At 36.9% G+C, this 20,971-nt stretch overlaps 2 protein-coding genes across 13 annotated transcripts in view; both read left to right on the top strand.

The window, feature by feature from the left end:
• slc4a2a (solute carrier family 4 member 2a) overlaps positions 1–3,085 on the top strand; it is a 41,350-nt gene extending 38,265 nt beyond the window's left edge. For all 6 annotated transcript variants that reach the window (XM_051131556.1, XM_051131564.1, XM_051131549.1 and 3 more), the window contains 3 exons: positions 487–656; positions 782–955; positions 1,345–3,085. In XM_051131556.1, the coding sequence (XP_050987513.1) occupies positions 487–656; positions 782–955; positions 1,345–1,425 (425 nt within the window). In that variant the 3' untranslated portion in view covers positions 1,426–3,085. The remainder of the gene's footprint in view (positions 1–486; positions 657–781; positions 956–1,344) is intronic.
• Positions 3,086–7,107: 4,022 nt separating this feature from the next.
• Positions 7,108–20,516, top strand: ubtfl (upstream binding transcription factor, like). Of its 7 annotated transcripts, none has more exons than XM_051131633.1 (20): positions 7,108–7,274; positions 10,374–10,471; positions 10,602–10,783; positions 10,989–11,072; positions 11,196–11,351; positions 12,776–12,840; positions 12,934–13,054; positions 13,238–13,348; positions 13,441–13,568; positions 14,270–14,411; positions 15,707–15,748; positions 15,863–15,976; positions 16,084–16,239; positions 16,326–16,454; positions 16,905–16,990; positions 17,099–17,288; positions 18,846–18,893; positions 19,309–19,440; positions 19,610–19,729; positions 19,811–20,516. In XM_051131633.1, exons 2-20 carry the CDS (start codon positions 10,423–10,425, stop codon positions 19,910–19,912), a joined length of 2,157 nt encoding a protein of 718 aa, XP_050987590.1. In that variant the 5' UTR covers positions 7,108–7,274; positions 10,374–10,422; the 3' UTR covers positions 19,913–20,516. The 7 variants fall into 7 exon arrangements, with proteins under 7 accessions (XP_050987590.1, XP_050987598.1, XP_050987617.1 ...); XM_051131641.1 differs by having other exon boundaries at positions 10,374–10,480; positions 16,326–16,436; XM_051131660.1 differs by having other exon boundaries at positions 10,374–10,480; positions 19,309–19,374; positions 19,613–19,729.
• Positions 20,517–20,971: the final 455 nt, after the last annotated feature.

Genomic DNA, 20,971 nt, shown 5'->3' with positions numbered 1-20,971 from the left:
TGAAAGAATCGTTCAAGAACGACCCATCACTAATTCGTAGCGTCGTGAACGTGCATCCCAGAGCCTGTGCTACATGAGCTTTTGTGCTTGAAATGTATACAAATTTTTATTTTTTAAAAAATGATAGATTGTTTCACTAGATAAGGTCCTTCTTTCTCGGCTGGGATTATTTAGAGCTCTTTGAAGCTGCATTTAAACTACATTTTGGAAGTTCAAAATCGGGGTACCAATCAAGTCCGTTATATGAAGAAAATCCTGAAATGCTTTCCTCAAAAACCATTTCTTTACGACTGATGACAGAAAGACATGAACATCTTGGATGACAAGGGGGTGAGTAAATTATTTGTAAATTGTTGTTCTCAAAGTAGAGTTCTCCTTTAATATTAATATGTTACCCTCAGTGAATGCCCTGTTGAGTTGTTATTTACATTTTCTTTATATTTGTTGTTTGGAACTGACAGCATATAAACCCTGTTCCCTCCAAAGGTCTCTCCATTGTGATTGGAGATGTTTTGCGGCAGGTTCCTATCGCAGTGTTGTTTGGTATATTCCTCTATATGGGAGTGATGTCCCTCAACGGGGTCCAGCTAACAGAACGCATTATGCTGCTATTTATGCCTCCGAAGTACCATCCTGACCACACCTACGTCCGGAAGGTTTGTCATTGAGAACTCGGATAATCACAATAACACACCAGTCTTAAATCAATCAGATGATGGTATGTCTGGAACGCCATCTCTTCAGATTTAGCTGTTCTTTAACCTTGGCTTGTCTATTTCAGGTGCGTACTCTACGCATGCACCTGTTCACATGTTTGCAGCTAGTGTGCCTGGCTGTGCTGTGGGTTGTAATGTCAACCTCGGCCTCATTAGCCTTCCCGTTTGTTCTTGTCCTCACCGTGCCATTCAGAAGGTTCCTGCTGTCCCGAATATTCACTCACCGTGAGATACAATGTGTGAGTGTTTTGTTTCATTTTGTCGATTGGAAAAATTATATTTGTGAATGAGTAAACTTATATTACGGCTTATACAGTTGAGGTCAAAGGTTTACACACACCTTGCAAAATCTGCAAAATGTTAATTATTTGACCAAAATAAGAGAGATTATACAAAAAGCATGTTACTTTTTAATTTAGTATTGACCTGAGTAAGATATTTCACATGAAAGATGTTTACAGGGCAGTATTGAATAAAAAATAACATATATTTTGTGTGACCTTTGTTATTTTGGTAAAATAATGAACATTTTGCAGATTCTGCCAGGTGTATGTAAACTTTTGACTTCAACTGTATTATCATATATTGTGGTTTGTCTTTAATATTGTTTATTTTGTCTGTGTGACAGCTTGACGCAGATGATGCAGAGCCGTCATTTGATGACAAAGAAGGTCAAGATGAATATACAGAGATGCAAATGCCAGTATGACCTCATTCCTCTCCTGTCACCACCTGGGCTGGCCTGATTTATTTTTTATTATTTTTTAGTCAGAGACGCACAGATCTACTGCCTGTCTTTTTTTGTTTTTGCTTTAATTATGTAAACGTTATATTTATACATATGTAAAGTGTTAAGTAGTTGCTCAATGACACTTGAGCAACTATGTATCTGTTGCGTGAAGAAAGCTTTGTCACCTGTGCTATTAATATTTTTTGTTTATTTATCAGAGTTGGAATGTTACTGCGCTGTGTGTGTGTTGTAGAGGGTTAAATGAATTTATGATATCCAGTCAGCTCAAAATGATACAGGAAGCACTTTAAGGGAAATTTAAAATGAAGCCTTTTCTACTGCTTATCAGTATGTTTTATTTCATTGCAAGGTGACATACTGTGTACTCCTAAAAATGAAAAACTGTACATAATAACAATAATGTCAATTATATATGGTCGATATTTTTGTAGCTAAACAGAAATTCTACACACATTGCCTGTAGCAACAGTTAAAAATATACGTTGTTCTTTTTTTTCCAACTATAAATTGTTGCATAGCTATTTTGAAATTATTTTTCTCACCAGAGCACCAAAGAGGCTCGTGTGTTTATATGTTATAACACATAACACTAATCGTATAAGTAGTCTTAATAGTTACAATAATGCTGAAGAAAATAAAAGAGAGAAAGCTAATTTTAAAAATGTTAAAAAGAAATGTTTTATGGAGTTCGAAAGGTGAAGTTTTACACTCAATCTCTGTTATGATGAATAATGTTATGATTAAAATATCACCGACCACACTTGTGAAATGGTTTGATCGTTCAGTGCACTACTGTTTATTTTTATTAGCAAGCTTCATAGGCTAATATTTGTCTTTGAGGTACAGAGCTAGAATCTGAATAATGTGAAAGCAAGAAATATCAAACAAGTGTAGATTTGGTACAATGCTGTAATCCATTTTCTTAAATGTGTGTCATGTACATTCCAATTGAGAAGATCTTGCAAATAATTATTTTTATAAAGAAGGGACTACATCTAAGATGTTAATGAATTTGTTTTGTGCTTAATGTCAACATGTATTTTCCCCTGCAAATTCTGAGAGTTTATTTTACTGTTTTCATGATCTCACATTTTGTGGTAGTGCCTTTTTTCATTTGATAGTTCCTTTCAGATAATGTTTTTTGCACAAGGTTGGAAAAAGTGACCTTAGCAAGTTGAGAATAGCAAGTGTGAATGAAAAAGAGCTGTTTGGCAATAGATTTTTGTGATTATTAATATATTACTGTAGAATGTAAATGATGTGGGCATATTTCTTTGGTTTAGCTTTAGAAATGTTTGGAGTACAGGCCCAAACCTAATAAAATAATAGAGCTGATTTTACATTAAATGGTTTGTATATGATTTATTAAATCATGAATATTAAACTGATAGTTCCGGTCCTTGATTCTGATTGGTTGAGCTGCATTCAAAGCTGTTGTAAATTACTCTACAAACATACACCTTTGTTTACTTCTTGTGTACAGCTGTTTCTGGGCAACTACATTTGTTTGGTGGAAGAATACTCTTTTTATTAATACACTTTATTGCTCTGTTTTATTTTGTGAAACCTTACTATGTATGTGGAATAACCATTTTAAAAAAGCAATAAACCTTGTGTAGCCGTGTTTTACAGTGAATTTATAACAGCTAAGGGAGTTCAGCCACTGGTGGACATATTCTACTTCCTGAGTAAATACTCTCCACGTATTCTATCTAGTGCACTATTTATGTTGTCTGTACACTACGATGGCATATTTTACAACTTACTCTAACCTTAAAGGAATAGTTCACCCAAAAAATTAAATTATGACATTAATTACCCTCATGTTGTTCCAAACTCGTAATACATTCGTTCATCTTCGGAACACAAATGAAGATATTTTTAGTGAAATCCGAGAGCTTTCTTGCCCTGTGTAGACAGCAACGCAACTAACACATTCGAGGTCTGAAAGGTTGTAAGGATATTGTTAAAATAGTCCATGTGACAAAAGTGGTTCAACCATAATGCACGTTCATCAGAGTACCAGGACACATGCGCTGTTTGGAAGATAAACAAAGGTCTTATGGGTCTGGAACGACATAAGGGTGAGTAATTAATGACAGAATTTTCATTTTTGGTTAAACTATCCCTTTAAGCAGGTCAAACTGACAAGAAAACACCATTTCACATGTGCTAGATATGAAGTGATAAACCTTACAATAAATATGCTGTAGTGGCAGTGATCAGCGCCATAATGAAGGCCCGGTCACTTTGTTAATACACCTCTGCTGCCATCTCATGGCTATTACATGGAGCTAGCAAAAAGATATGTAGGCATGGAAACCAAGAGTACCAAGGCTGAAACAAACTTCACTTGGACCCAATTTTATCAAGTCCACGATTTTCTGTGGAACTGGGCTACTTCAACACTGTTGCCACTGTTTACTGTTTTTCATGTCCGCGGTCTGAAGCGACCCCAATAACGTAATATTTTGTCCCTGGAATGGTAAGTTTACCAGGGGAACCGCACCAAAAAACTTGTATTTTACCCCCGGAATGCGTTTTTTAACAGGGGATCCCCCTCAAAACGTGATTGGGCTACTTTTCGGCTAGTTTTGAGTAGCAATTGGGCAGGTTTGTTGTGAAGACCTGGCAACCCTGCTTGGACCCACACACTTCTGCAACATTAATTATTGTATTGGCGGCGACATTTGCCTTATTTATAGCTGTAATCAGGCCATATAACAGAGTTAAAGAGTTAAACAGACAGTTATACCTTTAAATTAAAATTCCGTCATCATTTACTCACCCTCAAATTGTTCCAAACCTGTATAAGTTGATTTCTTCTGTTCAGCACGAAAGAATATATTTTGAACAATGTTGGCAACCAAACAGTTGACTGTTACTGACTTTCATATTTTTTCCATTTTATGTTAGTCAATAGGTAGGGGAATGTGGGGTAAGATGAGCCATTTTTTACTTATGTGGTCCTCAAGATAAGGGAAAGTGATCCAGAAGTACAATGAAGTCATCTAAAGTAAGATGTTCAGAATGTTTGCTATTATTTTAAATAATCAGAATGCATCTATGACAGGGGTGCCAAACCCTGTTCCTGGAGATCTACCTTCCTGCAGAGTTCAGCTCCAACACCGATCAAACACACCTGAACCAACTAATTAGGATCTGAAGGAACACTTGATAATTACAGACAGATGTGTTTGATCAGGATTGGAACTAAACTCTGCAGGAAGGTAGATCTCTAGGAAGAGGGTTGGGTACCCCTGATCTATGACAAAGGGTTCAAAAATGCAGCTTATAAAGTGTTCTTGTGGCTCAATTTGTTCTAGGTTAGGAGTAAGTTGACCCAAGTCAGTGGGTAAGATGCACCATCTGGGTCATAACTGACCATCTGACTGAATCTGATTCAAACCCATGTGAAATTTTAAAGATAATTTACCTCTTTTAAAAACTAACTTCATAATCAAATCTCATTGTACAAAGTCATATTTCTTTTTTTAAGCCAACTTAAAATAAAACCAATCAAATTAAGTTTAATCTTTAGTTTGCATTTCTGAAACAATATGTTGAACACCAAAGTTTTAACCTTCCCAAAAACAGACTAAACAGAGAGTTTGTTGAGTAAAATGAAATAAAAATTGAATTAAAAGGAATAAATGTCACTGAAACTAAAAAATTCAGCCAAAAGATTATTGGCATGGTACCTTTTTTTGCAATGTAGAGCAGGCCATTAGGGACTACAGGTGGAAAGATATGTTTGATTAAAGCATCTTCTGGTTTTTAGAGAAGGATTTGGTGCACTTGTGCACTGTCTGTATCAAATAAACTACAAATATTATGTATATATGATAAACCAAACCAGTTGTGCATACCACCAGTTCAACTTAACTTCAGTGCCTTATGGAGGGGTGCTGGCTCAACTTACCCCACAGCATTTGGCTCACTTTGCCTCATATTTGGTATTTTGGGGGGAAAAAAACAGCTATCTTGCCAATTCAGGATAATATTTAGCAAAATGTCTTGCATGTTGCTAAATCACCTATATGCATCATAAATATTTTTAGACCTGGATAAGTTTGCCTTGATGTAACAGCCATTACATCTGTTGAAAGTTTACTTTGACAAGCCAAAAACAAAAAATGGGTGCCTTCCACTCCTCCCATGTGTTTTTCCTTTTCACAGTTTGGCAGAAATGATGTGTGATTCCGAAATACATTGTCACATTACAGTAAAAGTGTACAGTTGGAAAGATACAGGGGGTGGGTCAACTTACCCCGCGCTTCCCTACTGTTTAGTTACCAACATTGTTCAAAAGATCTTCTTTGGAAATGTATGAAACAACTGTCATAATGACTCAAAACTGACCTCCCACACATTTTTCTTTAAAGAGTGGAAAAGATTTGGTAATTCTCAAATACAGGTCCAAACAAACAGTTTACACACATACATTTTTGTTTAATTTCAGCGTTTAGCTTTAAACCAGTAAGGACAGTTACAAGAAACAAGTAACAAAATACAACTAACAATAAAAAAAACACTCATTCACAGCTTTTCTGATCCACTAAACAGAACAGATCATCATATATTTCAAGCAAATTTTATTGTAAATAAGAACATTGTCTAGCTGATGAAATATTCAGAAGCTCATTATAACGTGACAAATGTATATTGTGTACCTTTCTACCATGATTTCCATGTAAAATTGATTCATTTTAACAATTTGTTCCAGGTTTTCCTTAACCGTAGGAATCGTGAGAGACATGTTCACACATAGACCACTAACGCTCACTGTTCATGAAAGATCACGATGACAAAATGCTGCTTAAACACTCATCAATGATAGACTTGTTTTCTCAGTCACTCCAGTGATCTGTATGGAGCATCTCCTTTCAGGCCTGGTCAAAGTGAGGGGGTTGAGTCAGTCACAGCTGTCTCCTCCTTTCCTCGTGCCATTGGTCAGTTTCACATAAAGAACTCTCGTGACGATTGTGTACAATCAGAGAGCATGAGAGGGCGAGATACAGTCAATGGCACTTTTACTCAGACTGAGAAGAAACGGTGCCTCTCTGTGATGTTTACGCTCAGTTCAATCCATGGGAACTTTAAGCACAAGCAGCCACCAGTCTGCATCGTCTCTGCCAACACATCAGTTTAACGTCAAAATGGAGATAAACTCAACACACTAATTAAAACCGAGTGTTTTGGGGCTGCAGAAGCGAGGTTTTTGGAGCGCGGAGGCCGTGTGAGTCTCAGCGGCAGCAGAATGAACTTGGGCACCCAAACTAATCGGTTTAGCACTTGAAGTCCTTGCAGGGTTGGCAAAGAGTCCTGCTCTTTTGCATGGGAACCAGAAGATATTTTTCTCGTGGTAAATGCTCAGTCATAAAATAGAACTCTCTAGCAATTCTAAACTAATATTAACGTAGTTTATTATTGTTAGATGCACGCACGGTAATTTGCTACTTTGGTTTAGGTGACTTTAAGGCTTGAGAAAGTTGCGCTTTAAAATGTTGCAAAATGAATAAGCATTAACGCAATATCATTTAAAAATGTATTGTAATGTTAAAAACAAATATTATTTTTAAGTTTCAGCCTCCGCCTTTTTTTCTCGCATGTTTTCCCTCGGAGTTCCTCCCCCTGCGGCGCTGGGCGGAGTTTCATACCGAACCAGACGCTCCTTTTGTCGGATTCGTTTCGACCTGACTCCCCGGGGTTTACGGCTAAAAAACAGATACTTAAATACAATAAAACCATTTAACACGAACACGTCGCTAGTTAATAAGCACATCCGTGACGGAATATTGAAAAAGGTAAGTGATTCGATGATTTTTGAGCCCGTTTAGAGCGTTTTTCAATTTGCTCGTCCCCGAGTCTTTGTAACATTCATGGCGGCTCTGCAGTGAGGGCTCTGGGGCGAGGGAAGGCACAAGCGGCCGCTCATACCTCTGTTTTGGATTCTGATTCACCAAAACATGGTATTATTAAACTAAAACTGAACATATGACAAGAATTAACTACTTAAGCATTTATATTCATTAAAAAATTGATTTTATTGTGAAATACTGCGTTTTATGATGTTGTCACAATCCCTGCAAAAAATCAAAATGTGCATGCATCTACACTCGAATGGTCGGTAAGGATGTATTTGATGCGTATATTTAAGACATCAATTCACAAATTTAATCGGCGTAAGCGATATTCCCCGTACTTTCGCCAGTAGCTTGCTCGCTAGCTAAGGCATTCGTGCCAGCGGAAGCTGCGTGGTGACTCCTGCCGGAATAAAGACGCCATTACCGGGGTTGGAAACAGACTAACGGTCGGTGCGCTGCAAGAAACGTATTTTACACTAATTCATTTAATCAGTTAAGGTGAGCTTTACGCGAATTATTAATGTAAATATGCATACACTTGTCAGTTACATAGTTTTAATAAAGCGCGGTGCTTTTTTGAACAGTTTACTTCATGCCATACTTTCTGTCAGAAGTGATTAGTGCAATATCTCTCGAACACAAAACGGACAATAATGCTTTATTGCTAGCAGAAAGACTGGAATATTGCAGGAAAAACAGAGATTTTCGTGTTTTTAGCTTTTGGCTCAGTTGACCTTGCGCGCGGGCGGGGATGACACTGTAACCGGGAAACCGGCGCCTCGTGCGGGCGCGCAGCGACGCCACAGCTCGAGAAGTACGCGGGCACGCATCAGTGACACTTCCCGGTGCTGTTGCGGGCTGAGTGACATGACACACCATAAAATATGTTACAGTAAATATTGTGACACTGGCAAAGTATATGGAAGAATAAACATGAGTCTTTGCTCAACATACCGAATCTTGGACTTAAAATCGGTATTTATTAAATGTGAACTATACACAAATTACATGAGAAGATATCAGTTATAAAATCAGTTGCACAATTTTATAGTTATAAAAGTTATAAAATCATTTAAATAGGTGTTAAAACAAGCCGTATGTGTTGTAGTGTCATACGGATCAAAAAATAAAATGTCTGTAATATCTTTATGCATATAATGAAGTACTCGCCTATGAATGTGCCGTACTGGCAGCATGTAAATAGTGAGCGCTCGCAGAGAACGGGAGGAGAGACCGAGGCTTCCGGGAGCACTGATGCACTTTAGCAAGGGCCGTGCTCGTCCTTACATCTCGCTGCTCGTGGTTACATAATCCCAAAGGAAAGCCTTTCCTGCCATTCCTTCCCAAGATGACCCCCGACACCATGTACGTGCGTTTCTCTCGCATCCTCAAATCGTGGCAAGAATCGGGCAGGAAGGCCGGATAGTTGTCGGTCCTTTCCTGGATGCTTTGCGTAGCCGATCGCTGTAGGTGAACCTAGATGAAATTCGCGGTTTGATCATGGTTATGCGTTGGAAATGTGCGGTTAGGGCATCATTGTCATGGTTTCTCACCGTTCGCCGCCGCTGGTGCACTGGTATGGCCACGGCGTAATGACGCGTCCGTGTCTAGGTGGTCCAGAGGCGGAGCATGGGCACATGGTCCTCTGGGTGGCAGTGATGACATCCAGAACATTTCATTAATTTTATCACAATTAGACGACCATTCACAAAATTGAATCACTGCTGTGCCAGTGTTTTTTTTTATTTTATTTTTAATTTATTTTTTTTTATCGAAACTGTAACTAAAACATGAAATATAAAACTATGTGTGTGTGACCCTAGAACACAAAACCAGTCATAAGAGTCAATTTTTGGAAATTGAGATTTATACAGCATCTGAAAGCTGAATAAAAAAGCTTTCCACTGATGTATGGTTTGTTAGGATAGAACAATATTTGGCAGAGATAAAACTTTGGTCGGGGAAAAAAAAAAAATACTGAGAGAAATATCTTTAAATCTGTCCAAATGAAGTTCTAAGCTCTGCATATTACTAATCAAAAATTAAGTTTTGATATATTCATGGTAAGACAATTTACAAAATATCTTCATGGAACATGAGGTACAAAAATATGTATTATATAATATGCATAATATGTAAGCAGTAATATCATAAATAAAACTGTTGACCAATCAGAATCAAGGAATGGAACTAGCTGTTTTATAATAGTATATAAAAATATAGTATATAAAGGCTGTTTACCTTTTTACTCACTTTACTGGATTAAAAGTGATGAACTAATTTTCTTGTTGTCATAGTTATGGCAAGCTTTTTTTATCATTTATTCCTTAAAATAACTAATGTTACTTTTTAAAATTTTCATTAAGTAAAACAGTGGTAATTTCAACTTCTTTAGAACCTGTTCTTTAGAAACTGGTATTTATATGATACTAGATAGAAGTCTAGAATTAGTATAAATACTAGTATCCGTACAATTAGTCAGTAGTGCTTGGAATTACAAATAACTATTCCATAATCCATCAAATAATTCTCTTATGCCTAGCTATGGTTAGGCATAGGGACTAGTACCTAACCCTAACCCTAACTGTACATTCACACAGAACATTGGTGTTGACACTTAATGCTGACATGAGCGTCATAGTGACGACAGCCAATCACATTCATTTTCTGGTGTCGCGTGAATGCAGTTGGCTAGTGTCTGCACCAGGGTATTTGCATCAGCCTGTCTGATTGGCTGACACCTGTGTTGGTGCTTGAAAAGTTGAAAAATTTTCAACTTATGCCCGAGCAACGCCAGTGACGCAATGCAACAGACCCACAATTCAGTTCGGCAACCCTTGACGTCACACGCCGATGCCCTGTGTGAATGTACCGTAACTCTAACCTTGTCTAATGAATGCCACTGATAGTAATTAAAGAGATGCTAGTAACAAAAATATATGTTAGTTAAAATGGATAAATATTTAAAAGGCTTGCCATATTCAGTCAGTAACCCACAAATACAGCCTGGCTTTGAATTGTCTTTTTTTCTCTATGTAGCCTATTGGCTAGGGAAGTGTCAAGGTGGAGCTTGGTCAATTCTGTCATTATGAATGGCAGCACCAGTGTGTCTGGCACCCAGACAGGACGAATCAAAAGTGAGTCAGGTATGCTTGCATAATGGACATATTCACACAGACACTACACTTATATTAAGCATACAAAAAACACTGTGTGCATTTGTCCATTCAACATGCTCAATGCGTTGGTGTGCACTGTTGTTGTTAGTTGTTGATACATGGAGCAAAGAGGACTGTCTGACACTGCTGGAGAGGATACGCAGTCTGCTACCTGATGGAGACACAATGAAGTATAAAACCACAGAGTCTCATTTTGACTGGGAGAAGGTGGGGTTCGGGGGTTTCACTGGAGACATGTGTAAGCAGAAATGGCAGAAAGTTTCCACAGAGGTGAGCCAAATTCCAATGGGCTAAAGCAATAATGCTCCTGTTTTCCAAATAACAGTAATAAGTGTTTATGTTAACAACACTTTCTTTAGATTGTCTATGTAAAGATTATTTTACTTTGTGCTTTGCCAGCTTAATAATAAACAGGACGTTGAAATTATTATTTGCCTTCATTCATAGGAGTTGTGTAATGATTTTCCCACCCTAGGTGCGTAAATACAGAACGATGACAGAGCTCATTGTTGATGCTATTGAATATGTGAAGAACCCTTACAAGGGGAAAAAACTTAAGGTGAGATTGCTAAAATATAGGAAGGTCTCAATAATTAATGTTCTCTTTTTTCCCTAATGTGTCCTATTTTAGATTGAATATTGATATGTCAACTAAAAGCCTATGCATTTGCCTTTATTTTAGACGCATCCAGATTTTCCAAAGAAGCCCCTCACTCCCTATTTTCGCTTCTTTATGGAGAAGCGAGCCAAGTATGCAAAAATCCATCCTGAGATGAGCAACTTGGATCTCACCAAGATTTTGTCCAAAAAATACAAAGAGCTTCCTGAAAAGAAAAAGGTTAGTTTTTCTGGGTAGTGTTGAGAAGGTTACTTTGGAAATGTAATAGGTTACAGATTGCAAGTTACCCTATTTAAAATGTAATGCTCAGTGTAACTATTTCAAATACTTTATTAAAATAATGTACATTTGATTACTTTTCTAAATGTAAAAATTCTATTTTTTTTCTATGTTTTTCTAAAACTGTTAAACATTTAAAATGAATGCATTGGCAACTAAGTAAATGCTAAATACTAAAACGAATAAAACTGAAACTGAAAAGCTATTTAGAAATATAAAGATGTAGTAAGATGACAAAAGTACATAATAAATTGATTAAAACCTCAACTAAAATTAAAATATAAAATATGAAAATAAAAGATCATTTAAAAATATGGGGGTCATCGGATGCAGAGTTCACTTTTACATGTTGTTTAATGTGTGTTGGCAGTGTATGTACAAATCTACCTTATAATGATAAAAATCCATGCAGTGTTTTTTAATTAATCTGTAAAAATAATATCCCCTTTTTCAAATCGAGCCATTCTCAGATGCCTGTTGGTGTGACGTCACAATGACAGAGGCCGCTCCCATGATAGTTGATTGACATGAGCGTCTTACCTCATATCAGCTGTAACAATCTGACCTCCATTGTTTCGATGCAGGAGCAGGGATGTAAATTAGACAAGAATATCTCAGATTGAGCGATTGAGGTGCTGTGTTACTGGATGTAATAATGAACGTAGTGGTCGTCATTTACTCCCGACATCTGAGCTGCTAAAGATGCAATAGATTAAGTTTATTTGTGAATGGAATGCGCCTCCCGATCTACATAAATGCGTCTATGTTCGCGCAAATCATTCGTGATCCAGCTTCATTTACAGCAGAAGTGAGTATGAGAGTTAGCAAGTTTAGCGGCTAAAGTAAACAGGCTCGTCACTCCACAGAGAGAAGAGAGGGGCGGGGCGAGCAGAGCTCATTAACATTTAAAGCAACCTTGACCAGAACAGGATGATTTTTGCAGAGCTGATTTTGATAAGGTAAAAAAAGTGTTATTTACACTACTGTTGAGAAATTTTAACCGAAGCATGTTATAGACTTTCATTAAGATCCTAAAGAATCATGTCAACTTGTGGAAAATGGGCATCTGATGACCCCTTTAACAAATACTGTAATAGTATATAAATAATATTTATAATCTGACATTAATTGAAAATATTTGTACTTCATTATTAATTTGTCCCACCACAGGACAATTTAAATGGCAAAATGATGATTACCAATGGTAAATATTGGTAAATAATGGTATATAAAGTGCTGGTGTTTGTAGAATTTAGTTCTTTTCATATATTCAAGTCACATTGCTCTTACAGGTAAGTGCTTGCAAATATTACTTTTGAATGTCATCTGTTTTGCTTTTAAATTTGCACTATTACTTTTGTCAGCTCAAATACATTCAAGAGTTCCAGAGAGAGAAAGAGGCTTTTGAGAAGAACATGGCACGATTCAAGTTAGTGTCTATGTTCCTCTGCACAAAAATACCTAACACATGTATGTCAGTTTTTTTATTGGTGATTCAGTGAGAAGCTTGTATTGTTTTTAGGGAGGACCACCCAGATTTAATAGAGGAGAGAAAGAAGTCAGACCTCCCAGAGAAGCCCAAGACCCCGCAGCAGCTATGGTACAACCATGAGAAGAAGACCTACATGAAAATTCATCCGGAGGTAGTCTTAGTATAATCTCAGTGTGTTGTCATAGCAAATTGAGTACAACTTGAGTGAATCAGCTTGCCGCTCATTTACATGAAATTCAATGTAAATGTTTTTTCTTATTTTTGAGAGCATTTAATGAGATTTAACGATTCATGGAAAGACCTACACTCACTTTTCCATGTCTGATGCTTGTAGGTAAGCCAGAAGGAGCTGAAGGAAGCATTACGTAAACAGTGGTCCCAATTATCAGATAAAAAGAGGCTGAAATGGATCAGCAAAGCTCTAGAGCTGCAGAAACACTATGAGGTATGGCTTTGTGTTCTCACTGATGAATTCTTTGTTGTTTTGAGGGATTTAAACGGCATTGTGAACTTGTGAAATGTTGCTTTCTCATATAGGACAGCATGAGAGCGTATCTTGAAGCTCATCCCGATGCAAACTCTGAGGAACACGTCAAATCTGTCCTGACCAAGGCTGAACGGCAGCTCAAGGACAAGTTTGATGGCCGGCCAACCAAACCACCACCGTATGTTTCAAACCACTAAGAAGCATTTGGTTTTCTCAGGAATCTCTTAATTTAGTTGTTTTGCATGGCTTATGCAGTCTTATCTTACCAAAGTCTTGCTCGTTATACCAAGATGTACTGCTGTTAAAATAGAAATAGAATGTTGGTGGCTCTTGTCTATATATTTACAGTGTTTGTGATATGTTCAATGCAATATGTGACCCTTAACCAAAAAAACATTCTTAAGTAGCACAGGTATATTTGTAGCAACAGCCAAAAATACATTGCATTGGTCAAAATAATCGATTTTTCTTTTATACCAAAAATCATTAGGATATTAAGTAAATATCATGTTCCATGAAGATATTTTGTACATTTTCTACTGTAAATATATCAAAACTTAATTATTGATTAGTAATACGCATTGCTAAGAGGTTCAGTTGGACAACTTTAAAGGCGATTTTCTCAATATTTATTTATTTATTTTTTTTGCACCTTCAGATTCCAAATTTTCCAATAGTTGTGTCTCGGCCAAATATTGTCAAATCCTAACAAACCACACATCAATCGAAAGCTTATTTATTCCGAGTTCAGATGATGTATTAATCTCAGTTTCAAAAAATGGACCCTTATGACTGGTTTTGTGGTCCAGGGTCACATATATACTGTATTATTTGTTCATTTCATCTATATATATAAATTTTTAATGTTGTGTTCTGCAGAAATGGCTATTCTCTGTACTGTGCTGAACTAATGGTAAACATGAAGGACGTGCCAAGTACTGAGCGAATGGTGCTGTGCAGTAAGCAGTGGAAGATGATGACCCAGAAAGAGAAGGATATGTTCCAGAAACGATGTGAACAGGTCTGACAGAAAAGCCCACTTTTGATTTGTTTAAAAAGGAAATATTAAAAATTGATGTCATATTTTTGTAACCTGGAAAAGTTTGTGTGGTTGACCAATAATGGCTGACCCTGATTTCTAGGAAGCTCTGGGGTCGATGGCCAATTTAATACGCGTGTATATATTTTACCAGTCAAAACTTTTTGAAAGTCTGTTATGACTATGAAGACTTTCTTCAATTGAGCAAAAAACTGTAACAAATAACTCAAATGTTTGGGATCAGTAAGGCTTGTTTTTTTGTTTTTTTTTAAAGAAATCTCTTATTATCATCAAGGCTGCATTTATTTGATCTAAAATCAGAAAAAACAGTAATATTGCAAAAAAAAAAATTACAGTATAAAATAATGGTTTTTATTTTAATATACTTTAAAATAGAATTTATTCCTGTGATGCAAAGCTGAATTTTCATCAGCTGTTACTCCAGTCTTGTCACATGATACTTCAGAAATCATTCTAATAAGGTGATTTATTATTAGAATTATCAATGTTGGAAACAGTTGTGCTGCCAAATATTTTTTTGGAACCTGTGATTCTTTTTTTCGGGATTCTTTGATGAATAATAAAGTTTGAAAGAACAGCATTTATTCAAAATATAAATCTTTTCTAACAATGTAAATCTGTGCAATCACTTTTTATTAATTTAACACATCCTTAGTGAATAAAAGTATTAATGTCTTTCAAAAAAAAGAATAAAAATGTGCATACCCCAATCTTTTGAACAGTAGTGTATATTGTTAAAAAACACTTCTGTTTTAAATAAATGCTGTTTTATTTAACCTTATTGATCAAAGAATCCTGATCATGTGACATTGAAGACTGGGGTAATTCTGAAAATTCAACTTTAAATACAGATATAAATGAAACTTTAATGTAAATTTTTTTGTGTTTTTGATCAAATGAACACAGCCTTGATGAGCATAAGAAATGTCTTTAAAAATCATTTAAAATCTTACTGATCCCAAAATTTTAAACGCATTACAGCATTAGTTAAGAGATTTTTTTCCTTGAGGAAATTTGGCATATAATGTATATGATATATATCCAAAATAATAGATATTGAATCGAATCCCAAGGTTGTGATTCTGAATCAAATTGAGTCATGAAATTTGTGTCAAAACCCAGGCCTAAATAATAATAATAATAATAAATATTATTATCACTATCATTTTTATTATTAAAATTCTCAATAACACAGTTTTTACATTAACATTATCGCTTAGCTGTAACTAAAACGTAGTGTTTATCTCTCTCATCAGAAAAAGAAACAGTATGAGATTGACATTCAGAGGTTTCTTGAGGTAAGCACTACAGATTCATTCTATTAAAACAGACACTGTTTAATTCCTAATCCTGCTTTTAAAGGGAAGCTTTGCTTGTTTTGACACTTAGTCTCAATCTCTGTCTGTCTACAGAGTCTCCCAGAAGAGGAGAGGGAGCGTGTGTTGGGAGAGGAGAAGCTGGGAGGCACCAAGCTGAACTTAGCGGGTGCAGGCAGCCCCCTACGGGCCAAATCCCCATCTGTGAAGGTGAGCATGTACAGGATGTCCTTGTTTATGTACTTGCATGCTCTTATACTCCGGTAGTAAGTTGTCTGAATCAGAATGAGATGCAGTTTCTTCTTGTTCTGCCGTAGGAACGGTGTCGTGACCCTGAGTTGGATCAATGGGTACACGGGCTTTCAAAAGAGAAGCGAGACGGGAAGAAGAAAACAAGGCTTCCTGAAACGCCGAAGACTCCAGAGGAGATGTGGCAGCAGAGCGTGATAGGAGACTATCTGGCTAAATACAGAGTAAGAGTGACATAGACTATTTTTCATAAAATAGAAAGAGACCCCTGCAGAATCACAAAATGCTAAAGAACCGTTGCTCTTCACAGAACGACCGGAAGAAAGCACAGAATGCAATGGATGCCGCTTGGAAGGCTATGGAAAAGAAGGAGAAGATTCCTTGGATCAAGAAAGCCGCAGAGGACCAGAAGCGATACGAGGTTCAGTACCGGACCGTGGTCAGTGACCAGACGTTTTGACCACTGTCTTCTCACCTGTGCTGAAGAAATGTCAAAATGTTGGTCACCCCTAACTTTCCTCCTCCCTAGAGTAGAGACGGAGGAGTCTGCAATGGATGCACTTGTGTTTCAATGTGTTTATGCTGAGTTTGTGCTGTTTCTAGCTGAAGTTGGTGGAGCTTGTACTTATGTTTGATGAGCGTGATTTGACATTGTTGCAGTGATGTTTAAATGTCTTCATTTCAGTGTTCTGTCATTTATTCTTGCATATTCCCTTGATGTGCTTTAACTCGTTTATATGTATTTTTGCAGTGTAAACATGTAGTTTTTGGTTTATCAGTATGCTCATCTGTTTTTATGAGTATTTCAACTTGTTTTACGTCTTGTCTTTGCGTTTAGGGTTAAACGAAAAAGTCTTTATGCTCATGTTTCTTGTTTTTCATCCTGCAGAGAGAGCTGTTAGAGATGAGGACAGTTTTGTCAGGACAGGGACAGAGAAAACCAAAATTCGATGGCGAGCCTAAAAAGCCCCCGGTGTGAGTGATACATTTTTAGTTGGTTGCTTGCTGAGAGACATTTTCCGTGGTAAAAAATACTATTTCGTCTGTTTCAATACTGCTTTGTCTTCTCCTGCCCAATTTTAGGAGCGGGTATCAAATGTTCTCTCAGGAACTCCTAACTAATGGTGAGCTGAATCACTTCAGCCTGAAGGAGCGCATGGTGGAGATCGGCAAGCGATGGCACAAGCTTAGTCAGAGCCAGAAGGACAAATATAAAAAACAGGTGGAGGAGCAACAACTAGAGTACAAAGCTGAGCTTGACGCTTGGGTAAAGGTAGGAAGTTTGTTGAATTTTGCAGTTCTACAGATCAAATTGACTTTCTGTTTATTATTGGGTGCTTATTATATGGTGGTTATTTATTGTATTGTTTATTAAAGTGATAGTTCACCCAAAAATGAAAATTAAGATATTTTTGATGAAATCCAAGAGCTTTCTGACCCTGCATAGACGGCAATGCAACTGACACATTTAAGGCCCAAAAGGGTAGTACAGGACATTGTAAAAATTAACATGCGTTGTGATACTTGTGTGAATGCAAAGATTGACATGGAAGAAAAGAAATTGTTGAATTATTTATGTTTTCTTTGTGAACAAAAAGTATTCTTCATAGTATTGTGGTTAAACCACTGATATCACATGGACTATTTTAATGATGTCCTTACTACCTTTCTGGGCCTTGAACGTGGTAGTCTATGCAGGGTCAGAAAGCTCTCAGATTTCATTAAAAATAAGTTATTTTGTGTTCTGAAGATGAACGAAGGTCTTACGGGTTTGGAACAACATGAGGGCGAGTAATTAATGACAGAATTTTCATTTTTGGGTGAACTATCCCTTTAAGTTATTCAAAAATTACATTAAAAATACAATTTATATATACACTCACTTAAATACAACTTATCTGCATGTTTTTCATTTCTAAATAGGAGTTTATTTTGATAATTGTTTTGTGTGGTATAAAGTAAAAATATCATAATGAAACAACTGCCCTGATATCGTAATAAAGAAAAAAATTCCTCATTAAACAATGAGAATGAAATTATTAAATAATATAATAATAATAATAATTTGTGGCATCATTTTTTAATTAAGATTTTATTATTATTTTTATTTTAGCCAAGGCTTCAATACTTAATTTTATGAAAAATAAGCAAGCAAAAAAACCCTGTTACTTTAAACTACATTTAAATATTTTTTTAGAATAAAATGTACAATTTATATTTTTTACATTTTATTAATTAAAAAAAAACTTTTTTTTGAATAAAAATAATTTCAAATAAATTAAAACTTTTGTAAACAATAGTTTTGCAATGTTAAAAACAACCAACATAAATACAAAGAGTCTGCTTATATGACATTGTCACATTTTAAAAAGATTTTCCTTTTCTCTGTCATGGACACTTGTGACCCTGGACCACAAAACCAGTCATAAGTAGCACAGGTATATTTGTAGCAATAGCCAAAAATACATTGTATGGGTCAAAATTATCTCTTTTTTTTGTTTGTTTGTTTTTTTTTTGCCAAAAATCATTAGGATATTAAGTGAAGATCAAGTTCTTCTATTCAAATTTTTGAATAGTAATATGCATTTCAAAGAACTTCATTTAACTTCAAAGGCGATTTTCTCAATATTTAGATTTTTTTGCACCCTCAGATTTCAGATTTTCAAATAGCTGTATCTCATTTAAAAACAAATTGACCCTTATGACTGGTTTTGTGGTCCAGTGTCACACTTTTGTGTCTCGGTGACCTTATTAAAAAAATAATTGCATGAGCTATGAGTTAGGAGATATTTAGTAACGTATTTCCTTCTCTTTTTCCTTTACTTCCTAGTCATTATCTCCTCAGGAGCGTGCTGTATATAAAGAGTTCTCAACTACGGTAAGTAATCGCTCATTTTTGTGGCTGTAACTTACGCTTAAAGCTCTGTATATTAGCATTACTTCTCACACAGTCGTTTATGTAGCTGAGATTGTGATTTACTCTTTTCTATACCGATACCCCCTGCACTGCATGGCAAGATGAGGCACCCTGGTTAATTTAGTTGATTGACTTTGCTTGTGAAAGCTGTTTCTATCCACGCCATCACATGTGGCTTTATTATTTCCTTTCTCCCTATTTAGAATCACATCTCTTGGCTCAAACTAACATGACTTGAATGGATAATGTTCTTAGGGCTGTAACTGTGGGGCTACTAATCATTGCTTAAGCTTGAACGTGTTTGTTTTTTTTTGTTTTTTTTCCTGTGCCGCTCTGTCCTTGCACCCCCCACCCTGCCCTCTCTATGCCCTCACAGAAACGGCGAAGCACTACAAAAGCACGAGGTCCCGGGGCGAAAGTCCGAGTCACCAAGGGGAAGGCGGTAGGTGCCAGAGCCGCGACGGTGGGTCCCGGGGGGGGCAAGCGTTCCATGGCGTACCGGGCCAAGGTAACGCCCGCTCTCTCTGGGCTGCTCACCCACACAGGCTGTGGACTCTATATGAAGTGGCTGCAACATTTTAAAATTTGACTAATTGATTTGTGTTCATGGTGTGTTCACATGCAAACACAGTGATGCTTGTATAGAGTTTGAAAGATGTGTGACTCTTGGTTTCCAGCAGGACACGTCAGACTCGGATGAAGATGATGACAAAACGGACACGTCAGACTCGGAGGATGAAGATGATGATGAGTCCTCCGGCAGCACTGATAGTGACGATGATGAGGAAGATGACGAGGTTAACTATGCTTTAATTAAATTCTACAAAATCAGCTTTCTTATTAGTGCAGGTGTTCATTCTTTTCAAATGTTGACTTAGAATGAAGATGACGAGGATGATGACGAGGATGATGACGACGACCAATCAGACGGTTCCAGCAGCTCATCATCAGAAGATAGTATTGACTCTGATTCAGACTAACCTGTCCCACCCCCTCTTAGAGGGGGCTGTGCCGGACACACCCCCTAGCGAAACCCCTCCCGGAAAACGTGGAGGAGGTCCAGTAGCTGTGAGCTCACAGCATGCAGTAACCTGCTCCCTATCTTTACAGGGCAAAAAAAAACAGGATGGGGGCTAACCGCTCTCCCCATCACCGCGTCCATGTGTCATGCGACTTGAAGTCAATCGGACAACTGTTTTTTTTGTTTGTTTGTTTGTTTTCCCTCTCTTTTAAAGGAGCTGTGTTACATGTGTGGTAATCGCATCAATTTTTATTGCCTTTATATAGGTGTGTTATTAAAATCTGTGTTGTTTTGTTTTGTTCTTTTTATTTTAACTTGAAAATAATTTGTTCATTTAAGTCGGTTGAGCTTTTATAAGTTTCGAGAGTATCAGGGTTGCTCGGAGGTGGATGCGAGGGATGAAAGACTTTGAAACGGAGGGGATGAATTCTCCTGTTCTCCTGTTTATATTTGTTCGCCTCACTTAGTTGCTGGGGCTATGAGGGCTATATGAGCTGCTCAAGTCTTGTTTGGATCATTCTGTTGCAGATCCTCAATAATAAATGCACTTTTTTTCTCTTGTACTCAATTGTTTATTTTCATATAGATGAGAAAGGTGATATTCACATATTGTTTTGCAAAAAGACTTGGTATTTGGATCAGGGGCGTTTCCTCTGAGGAGGCAAGGGAGGCAGAGTCTCCTCAAAATATTGGATGAGAAAAAAAATGTAAAATCGCCAGTATTACAAAATATAACGTGTATAAAAAGTTTATAAATCACTCGTTTTTCTAAAGAAACATTGTCCTACAACGACACAAGCAGGTAAAGTTACAGCGCATCTCTCTCGCCTGTTTTGAGCCCATTGAGTTTTAACTCCCTAAAGCAGGTAATTGAGAATGAATGGAGGAAAGTCAAATAAGTGAAGCAATCAAGCATCGTGATATGATTGGATATGACTGGCTATGGTCGGCTGTGATTGGTTCATGCGATTAATCCCGCCTCTTAAGTTTGAGAGTGTTGCACTTTCGCAAATCAGTC

The sequence above is a fragment of the Labeo rohita genome, chromosome 2, assembly GCF_022985175.1.
Source record: "Labeo rohita strain BAU-BD-2019 chromosome 2, IGBB_LRoh.1.0, whole genome shotgun sequence".
NCBI lineage: Eukaryota > Metazoa > Chordata > Actinopteri > Cypriniformes > Cyprinidae > Labeo > Labeo rohita.
This window is presented reverse-complemented; position numbering and strand designations above follow the sequence as displayed.

Coding starts and splice junctions, on each gene's coding strand:
- ubtfl (XM_051131616.1), top strand. CDS start 10,423: ATGAATGGCAGCACCAGTGTGTCTGGCACCCAGACAGGACGAATCAAA. Junction 14,412..15,706: donor TCCAGAAACGATGTGAACAG/GTCTGACAGAAA, acceptor CTCTCTCATCAG/AAAAAGAAACAGTATGAGAT. Junction 16,455..16,904: donor AGGTTCAGTACCGGACCGTG/GTCAGTGACCAG, acceptor TTCATCCTGCAG/AGAGAGCTGTTAGAGATGAG.